The sequence below is a fragment of the Neltuma alba genome, unplaced genomic scaffold (assembly GCF_004799145.2).
Source record: "Neltuma alba isolate B1F8T4 unplaced genomic scaffold, ASM479914v2 tig00012515_pilon, whole genome shotgun sequence".
Classification (NCBI taxonomy): Eukaryota; Viridiplantae; Streptophyta; class Magnoliopsida; order Fabales; family Fabaceae; genus Neltuma; species Neltuma alba.
This window is the reverse complement of record NW_021636982.1, coordinates 440,796-449,465: the sequence shown is the minus strand read 5'-3', so window position 1 is coordinate 449,465 and position 8,670 is coordinate 440,796. Positions and strand designations below refer to the sequence as shown.

At 36.2% G+C, this 8,670-nt stretch overlaps 2 protein-coding genes across 6 annotated transcripts; both read right to left on the bottom strand.

Moving 5' to 3' along the window:
• Positions 1-891: 891 nt before the first annotated feature.
• Positions 892-2,957, bottom strand: LOC114727899 (uncharacterized). The gene is made up of 2 exons (XM_028914681.1): positions 2,481-2,957; positions 892-1,491 (listed from the first exon to the last, which is right to left on the bottom strand). Exons 1-2 carry the CDS (start codon positions 2,814-2,816, stop codon positions 1,024-1,026), a joined length of 804 nt encoding a protein of 267 aa, XP_028770514.1. The 5' UTR covers positions 2,817-2,957; the 3' UTR covers positions 892-1,023.
• Positions 2,958-4,431: 1,474 nt separating this feature from the next.
• Positions 4,432-7,831, bottom strand: LOC114727895 (protein NRT1/ PTR FAMILY 8.1-like). 5 transcript variants are annotated; one of them, XM_028914671.1, is made up of 5 exons: positions 7,725-7,831; positions 7,087-7,230; positions 6,781-6,998; positions 5,880-6,430; positions 4,432-5,471 (listed from the first exon to the last, which is right to left on the bottom strand). In XM_028914671.1, exons 2-5 carry the CDS (start codon positions 7,190-7,192, stop codon positions 4,643-4,645), a joined length of 1,704 nt encoding a protein of 567 aa, XP_028770504.1. In that variant the 5' UTR covers positions 7,193-7,230; positions 7,725-7,831; the 3' UTR covers positions 4,432-4,642. The 5 variants fall into 5 exon arrangements, with proteins under 5 accessions (XP_028770504.1, XP_028770506.1, XP_028770507.1 ...); XM_028914673.1 differs by having other exon boundaries at positions 7,087-7,227; positions 7,784-7,794; XM_028914674.1 differs by having other exon boundaries at positions 7,087-7,120; positions 7,784-7,792.
• Positions 7,832-8,670: the final 839 nt, after the last annotated feature.

Below are 8,670 nucleotides of genomic sequence, written 5' to 3'. Positions count from 1 at the left end.
TGTCTTGTAGGAACCCAGGGCCTTTATCATTCCTCCACTGCTCTGATCGTGTAGTCTTGCTTCTCCAGATCATCACTTTGTCGTGTTATTTTGCTCCCCCACGCTACTGCTAAATGACTTTTAGAAGGGTCATAGCACAGCTCCTACTCTGTTCCCCAGACTTCTTAACAGCCATCTCTCTATTATCTTCTCCACTCCCTTTGTTTTTTGCTCCTTCAATCACTCCCTTTGATTCTGTTCCCATTTTTTTCTCAGGTGTTATTATCACTGTCCTTCACCTTATTACTAATTAAAGACTGGTTCTCTTTTTTCTAAGAGTTTTTCTTGATTCAAGAGTTAAATCGAATGCTCCTCTCGCTCTTGAAAATCCTATGAACTTTTTTCCTTCGATGCAATTTTAATTGGTAGATGCATTCGATTTTTTTTAGTAGAACATTCGATTTATTTGCTCCGCCGAGGAGTTCGTCGCATGTATGCTGAATCTTATGGGTCAATTGATTGACAATCTATTTCTTAGGAAATCTTGCGGCATTGGAGAAATTTCAAGGAGAGGACAAGATGTGAAGGATGATGAGAAAGGGAGAACGTTGCGTAAGGAGATGAGATAACAGTGTTTATTTTTGCTTAACAGTTTCTGGTTAAAAAAAAAATCACTTAACAGTAAGGGCTAACGATTTTAACAGTAGAAAGGTAAAGGATCTAATAAAAAAGAAAAAAAGTTTGAGGACTTGATTCAAAACTAATGTAAACTATAAGGACTTTTAAATTAGTTTTCCCAAAAAAAAAAATTAAACAAACGAACCTAAACGAATATATCCTCATATCAAATTCACTTCTTCTTGACTCTTACTGTGCCTACTTAATGTATTTTAATAACTTGTGAAGCCAATATGTTAAGGAAGGGTGCTGAGTAAGAGCTGTTCTGTGTCACAACAATGGAAGAAATCAACCACAAGAAGTAGAAGGATGTGAGCTTTTTCTTTCTTCCTATTTACAATGAATCAGAGCAAACATAGATGCGCTTCATTTAGTTTCTTCTTCATTATCATCATCTTGGTTGGTCTCCTCCTGTGATATCGTACTGCTTTCTGATGACATTTTCTGTTCATAGATGAACTGAGAAACTAAAGCCACAAGAATGGCTGCAAGGGCTGCAACTTTTCTCCAATCAGTAGGTGAAGAAGATGAAAGGGAATCCACAATTCCAAAAGAAAGGAGGCCAATGAAGAACAAGTAAATGTTCTTTCTGGTTCTGCTTCCAGCTTTCTCTTTAGTCACATCTTTGATCTTTTCTGCTTCCTCTTTGGCTTTCTCTTTGTCAACTACAGGAGCTTTCTGCCTCAGATTCTTAAAGAAGAGGCCTTCGTTTCTGTCATCCTCCATTTGATCTTCAAAATCAACTAGCTTGTTTTCGTTCTCCTCAATCTCTCGTCTGTTTAGTTCTGCAAATTCCTCAAACTCTAGCATGCTGCTCTCTATGTTTGCCGTTATCTATACATGATCAAGAAATATTGTACTCAGCAAATTATGCTACATTTGTTTATTATGTGGAACATGATCAAGGAAGAAATGTCATTTTCTAACTTGATTAAAGATATTTCTAAAAAATATTGCAGTAAAAATTATTATACAAAATGAGTCATACCAACAGAAACCACCCTATGGGCTGTTTATTATGTGGAACAGGATTTACTCCTCCGGTCCTTATTATAAGACCCAATTTGACTTTTTATTTGGTCCTAATTATAAGACCCAATCCATTTTGTCTCTTATATTTATGCATTTTTTTTTCAAGATAATCCTTCTAATAATGATAGTTTTAGCCAATATACTTAATTAGTAAGGATATTTTAAGAATGACAACACTTATTTATTATAAATAATCAACTTAACTTACTTCCTTAATCTCCTCAAATAAGTCAATTGGGTCTTATAATTAGGACCGGAGGAGTATTAGAGTTAAAACAAGAGACATACCCTTTCGCTAGCGTGTTACTGTAAGGGTCTTATATTTAGGACCGGAAGAGTATTAGTTATTACATTGATTGAAAAAAAATAGTGTTATCATTATTTTTTTTGGCCTGAAAATAGTGTGTTATTATCCACTATTAATATGTAACAATATACTACGTCTAGTTTTTAATATAAGAGTTCGTTTAACTTTTATTTTAATTCTAAATATAAAACTCAAATTCACTTTATTTCTCATATTTATCTATTTGTTTTCTAAAGATAGTGTTTATAATAATGGTAGCTCTATTAGTAAAAATATTTTAAGAAAGACAACATTTATTTATTACAACTAATTAACTTACCTGAACACGAGTTATATAAAAAAAAATTAAAAAAAAAATGGACTACTTACTAATGATGTAGGAATCAGTAAAAATTTTGCGTCAAAAAAAAAATACCAACAGAAAACAATCTATGGACAGTTTATTATGCGGAACAGGATTTGTTAGTTAAAGTAAGAGACATACCCTTTCGCTAGCTTCATCTAAGCCTTTGAGAGCATCGTCTCCGACTTTGTCAAGCTCAGCGATGGCTTCCTCGCCAAATTGGGTTAAATACGCGGATCTCTCATCCAGGTAATCAGTGAGGCGAACCTTCTGAGCTTGAAGCATGGCGATTCTAGCCAGAAGTTCTTGGCTGCGAGCATCTCCGTCTGGTGGTGGAGGAGGAGGAGATTGGGGATCTGAATCGCTGGACTTGCAGAGGCACAAAATGGAACTTCTGGTGCTGGGAAATCTGGCCAGGTAGAGAGTACTGTCCTGAATAGGGCAGAAGGAATGGTTGATCGCTTTGACGGCAATCATCTTTCCATTCCAAACAGAAAGAAAACGAGGAGGATTGGGGGAGAAAGGGGTTCTGAGAAGTGAATTTTGGCGTGCCGCTGAATGTATTTTGAACCTCTCGTCCTCTACATTATCTATATGGATTTTGTAGACAAGCGATGGAGATGGATATTCATTCTAGATAATTTCCTTCATTATTCGTTGTGCTAGCAAATAATAAATAAATAAATAATAGGATTAAGGAGACAGGTGAGGTGAGAATTCGAAGGCTTATTATTCAAGAAATTGAGGTCATTATATGTGATTCCCCCCCCCCCCCCCAAAAAAAAATTAATGATTTCGTTGATGTAATTTTGATTGGGACCAATTCAGTACTTATAATTTTAACCAGGTCCCTGCATTTTGAAAAATAAAATTCTGAAAATAAGTTTTTTTTGAAAAAAAACATTTAGATACTAACGATTGTTAATAAAAATTTAGTTGTATGAAGTTAAATATTGGAAAATGAGTTGCAATTGAAATAAAATTATAGGAATCAAATTGTAATAAATTAAAATTTAGAAGCTGAGTTATAATTCAGAACAAATTATACAATTTTTTTCAACAAAAATGACCTTTTTTTTTTGGGGCTGGGGACGAAAATGTGATTGAAGTTTTAGGGATTTTAATCGCATAAGTTAACCAGCCCAAAAATAGAGGTCATTATAGTCTGATTATATGTTATTGGGCCATGGGCAGCGATCCTGTATTTTCCATAATTTGGTCCAACTTGTTTTGGTCCAAATTATTAAAAACATTGTGCCCAATCCAGGAGACAAATGGGACAGACTTGGGGGTGTAGAAAGTAGAAACTAGAAACTAAACAAATAAGAGGGGGGACAATCATACCAGGCCCAGGCCCAGGCCGGGGCCGGACTGTAACGGTGCACCAGAAAGATGAAAGATGAGAAGAAATAACTAAAAAGCTCAACGGTTGGAGGTGAAGAGAAAAGGGACAAAGGCACTTAAATAGTGTCAGGGCAACCAGATAATATTCTTATCCACAATCAATAATTAGTGCCTAATTCATTTCTCTTTAAACTCTAATAAGGTCTTTAATGATTGATTGATTTTCCCGTCAATTAATCATTCATTTTCTGATTCTCTTGATCAAAGAGGTTCTTCTCTCTTAGATCAAACAGTCCGGCCCATTAAAACCAGACTGAGACCCATTGTCCAACAAGAGGAACTATTAATTCGAGGAAATGATTCCTAGCCTAGGCATTAAAAAAAAGGCCGTTTAGCAACTGGGAACATAAACCTAAATTTTCTTGGAAAAATTGCAAAAAAAGATCTTGGAATTGTAAAAACGTAGATAGGGACTCTTGATAACTCTACGTTTTTGTAATTCCAAAGTCTTTTTTTGCAATTTCTCCAATTTTCTTTTATTTTTTGAATTATTATTAACATTCAATTCACAAACTTTATACAAACTTCGTTATTTACCGATGATTTTATTTTATGACTTTTGGGGTCATAGAAGTAAACACATGACTTCAGACGCAGATTCTCTCCTAGTGGCAGAATTATCAGTAGTATTAATCAACGTCACAGAAAAAAAGTTCACTCTTCGCGCAAATGTTGGTTTAAACTAAGATGGAAGCAATCTTAAATAATCATAATTAAAACAACTCAAATAAAATATATACAGATCCAAATGTATGACCATAATGCAACTAACAATAATTCTTGACCCAAACAAAGTCACTGATGTTGAAGAAGGCATTGCAGTTAAGTTTCCTAGTAATGCAAGGAATGAATAATTAGCAGAAGGACTTAGGTTGAAGCCCTTTAGAGTTGCCAATGCATCAACAGGCAGATCCAGTAGTCTTCTTGTATGTATACCTCTTTGCGACCCAGATAAACACAAGGAAATCAAGCAGGCTAAGAATAGCCAAGAGCCAATAGAAATAATCAAGATGACCCCTGTTAAGATTATCTGGAATCCAACCAAGTTTGCCATGCCTTGTGGTCACTTTAGTCACTATAGTAACAAGCAAAGTGCTCAAATAATTGCCTAAAGCATTAGTTGTGAGTGACAGAGCTGAGCACAAGCTCCTCAGGGCATCAGGCGCTTCACTGTAGAAAAACTCCAGCTGACCAATGTTAACAAACACTTCAGCACATCCAACCAGAAAATACTGTGGAACTTGCCAGAAGATGGACAAGGGGAGGAACTCGACATCGTAGTAGTTGTTTCTACGAACCATGTTGAGACGAACAACCTCTAAAATGCCAGCAACAATCATGGAGAAAGTGGAAATGACAAGCCCTATGCCCATTCTTTGAAGCTGTGTGAATCCTCTCTCGTGGCCAGTGAACTTCCTTGCATAAGGGACAATGATGAGGTCGTATACTGGAGCCCAGAATATGACACTGAGAGTGTCAAAAAGGGATAGGGACGCTGATGGGATTTTGAAGTTAGGACCAATATGTTGATCCATTGTGTTGCCTTGTAAAATAAACATGGTATTCATCTGGCTGTATACAGTTGCAAAGATGATCAGTAATGCCCATACTGGCAACAAGCGAATTATAGCCTTCAGCTCTTGTACTTGTGTAACTGTACAGACCCTCCATGGACTTGGTGATCCCATCTTATCAGATTCAGTCTGTACTGCGGCCTTATCCAAAAACCTAGAATCAACATTTTCTATTAGATAACATCATTAATATTAATAATGTATCAATAATGTATCAGGAACAAACAGGCAAGTAGGTGCTTGAAATTGTCAGGCTCATTGGTCTTTAGTCTTTGAATGTTAATAAGTACAGTAAGTAACCCATAGGTCTTGACAGAACATGCAACTAGTAGGCTGTTTTTGGCCCTTTGGAGCCTGAATTGTGGATTCACTAATTTTTTGGTACTACATCTAAATGGCCTTGGTCAAGATCAAATTGTTAGTCATATCTGCATGTTCTTATAATTGTCTAATCCAATTAATTCTTAATAGATAGCAACTTATTTGCCATTTATCATAAAGAAATAAGCACACAGTAATATGCCTTATAAAGATAAAACAGAAACCGGATAAGATAACTCACTTAATGTTGTCTGTATAGTCAAGCTTACGGCTTCCTTTGATGTTAGACTCTGGATCTTCAGTTTCATACAGAAGGGCCTTATCAGCTGGCACTTGCACTCTACATTTTCTGCAAGCTGCAACGATAACTTGACAAATCCTTGTAAGGGGACTCCCCCCCGGTAACTGAAGTCTGTACAGCCGACTGCCACAAAAGAAAGATATAATTGCAATGACCATTGCAACTGCTGGGACTCCAAAACCCCATCCCCAGCCAACGTTCATTTGAATCCAAACCAGCAAAGAGGAAGCAAAAAGTGCGCCAATGTTGATTGAAAAGTAAAACCAGTTGAAGAAAGAACTCTTCCTTTTCTTCTCTTGCTCATCATTTTCATCAAACTGATCTGCACCAAAAGATGACACACATGGCTTGATACCACCAGTCCCAAGAGCAATCAAGTAAAGTGCTATAAAGCAAGCTGCCGTTTGCTGCGTCGATGGATGGCAACCGCCAGAATCACATGATGGCTTTAGCCCAGGAGCAGCTGCTGACAATGTTAAGAGTGTCATTCCCTGCAAGACAAATGTAATATGATTTTAAATGACATGCAGGTTAATTGAGATAGAATAACTAGTAGTGACACACGCTGTTTGCAATGAAATTGACCCATATTTTCTTTGGTAGAGTCAGAAGCACCATTTTAGATTAAGCTTCCCAAGTAATTAATACATTGGGTAAAGACAGATAACCATCATGGTCACAGAACCACCTTTCCCAGGTAGTTAAAATGTTGATCTGTGATGACTAGGATCCAAGTAGAAAATAAAATGCAAAATTATACAATAGAGTTCTCATGAAATGCTTGAATTAAACAGGGGGAATGAAACAAAGAAGAGAAAATAGTGTCTTAATCTGAACTTACAATGACGTAGATAGTTGAGAAAGAAGCAATTGTCCAGTATCTTCCCAGGTATGCATCAGCTACAAAGGCTCCAAGCAACGGTGTGATGTAGCATGTCCCTGACCAGGTCGTGACATTATTTGCAGCAGTTGCATTACCTTGGCCAAACCGTTGTTGAAGATAGTTCACCAGGTTCGTACTCATACCATAGTAGGCCAGTCTTTCACAACATTCATTGCCTGCCACAAAATTTTTCAAGTTTACGTGAAAGGATTCTTTTATTTTTTGGGGGGGGGGGGGTTGGGATGAACAATATAAATGCAATACCAAGAATGAAGCGGCATGCTTTCCAATTTCCGGTCTTCTTCTTGTTGGCTGGATCCTTGCGGATATCGACTGTCCCATCTTTTACATATATGTCCTCGTCTGCCATGGATCAGTTCGTGGTTCTTTCAAGAAACTCTTCAACTACTGAGATCAGTTTTTATGTCCATCAAAACGACGTCTTAGTAAAACATGCAAGAAACTTTATCAAGTTCAGATTACGGATTTTCAAGGTCATGGATGATTAATTTGAAAGATTATCGGTATAAAGGAACTAGTTGAAAGATTCAGATGTGCAAGCCCAGTTATGGATTTCACGATGGCTAGAATATTTCTCAACGAAACTGCATATGATGTTATGATTCGCAAATACCGGAATATCGAAAAAAAGCCTCTAAAAGCGCAGTTTGTTTTTCTATCGCCATGCGAAAAGGTAGAAAAACGTGGAAATTAGTCAAATATAAAAATTTTGATTACCGGGACCCACAAAACAAAACTCTGGGATTCTCGCAGAACGAAGCAGAATCATAAACAACCAGTGACCAGCGAACACACATGCAAGCAAGTAGCAACCCAGAGAGAGTGAGAGAAACCATGAAAAGCGAGAAGCATACGAGTGAGAAGAGAAGCAGAGGATATACCTGGTTCACAATTCGCTGTATGTGAGTGCTATTGACGGTATTCGGATCAAAGAAACCACCAAGAAGAAGAAGAAGAAGAGAAGAAGAAGAAAAAGGGTTGTGTTGAGGATAATGTTATGTGTAAAATCATGCGAGCGAATCATGGAGATCTTTGTGGTTAGTGCCGTCAGCCAGCCTCCGCAGGAGCAACAGAGAGAAACGCGAAGGAAAACAACTAATTAATATCAGCCAATAGAAAGACAGTAAATTAATTGCACAAGATATAAAAATTATCTATCTATCTTAAGAACAATGATAAGAAGGAAATAATAATAATAATAATAATAATAATAATAATGATAATGATAATGATAATAAAAGAGCTCAAAGATAAGTGCCTGTTGATTTTGGGTGAGAATGAGAAGGGAACCACGCAATTACAAGAAAAGATTATGATTTTAAATGACATTAATAATATCTATAAAATTTTAATAGCGGTTTAATAAAATCAGAAATCAAATCCTTGACGTCTTGTGATTATTTTTCTTTAAATCATATATAGAGTATCATTAATATTTATTAAATTTAGACGTATGACAGGGTATTGACCGAAGAGGATTGATTTTGTTGAAAAGTCAACTATATGCTAGTATGGCTAACTAGTAGTGTGGAACGTGGTGGAGGAAAAAAAGCCTGCGGATAGAAGCCATAGTAGCAACCTGCGAATGTCTTTTAATGAAGATAAAAATGAAAATAGTAGTATAAAAGTTTTTTAAAAAAGTATTGCTTATATTTAAGACTAATCTTACGAGAGTGAATGTTGTTTATATACAACAAGGGAGGGATATAAACTGATTTATAGTTTAGTAAGAAAAAGATTAATTTGTGCCATGTTTGATGTAGAAAAGTGTTTTCTAATTAAACAAGAAAATAGAATTATATCTATCTCAATTTTTTCTCGGTATAC

What these genes read in the sequence shown, in the direction of transcription:
- LOC114727899 (XM_028914681.1), bottom strand. Translation starts at nt 2,816, where the DNA reads ATGATTGCCGTCAAAGCGATCAACCATTCCTTCTGCCCTATTCAGGAC. An exon ending in TAGATGAAGCTAGCGAAAGG is followed by an intron (nt 1,492 to 2,480) that starts GTATGTCTCTTA and finishes GATCATGTATAG; the next exon opens with ATAACGGCAAACATAGAGAG.
- LOC114727895 (XM_028914671.1), bottom strand. Translation starts at nt 7,192, where the DNA reads ATGGCAGACGAGGACATATATGTAAAAGATGGGACAGTCGATATCCGC. An exon ending in AGCATGCCGCTTCATTCTTG is followed by an intron (nt 6,999 to 7,086) that starts GTATTGCATTTA and finishes ATTTTGTGGCAG; the next exon opens with GCAATGAATGTTGTGAAAGA. An exon ending in GACTATACAGACAACATTAA is followed by an intron (nt 5,472 to 5,879) that starts GTGAGTTATCTT and finishes TGTTGATTCTAG; the next exon opens with GTTTTTGGATAAGGCCGCAG.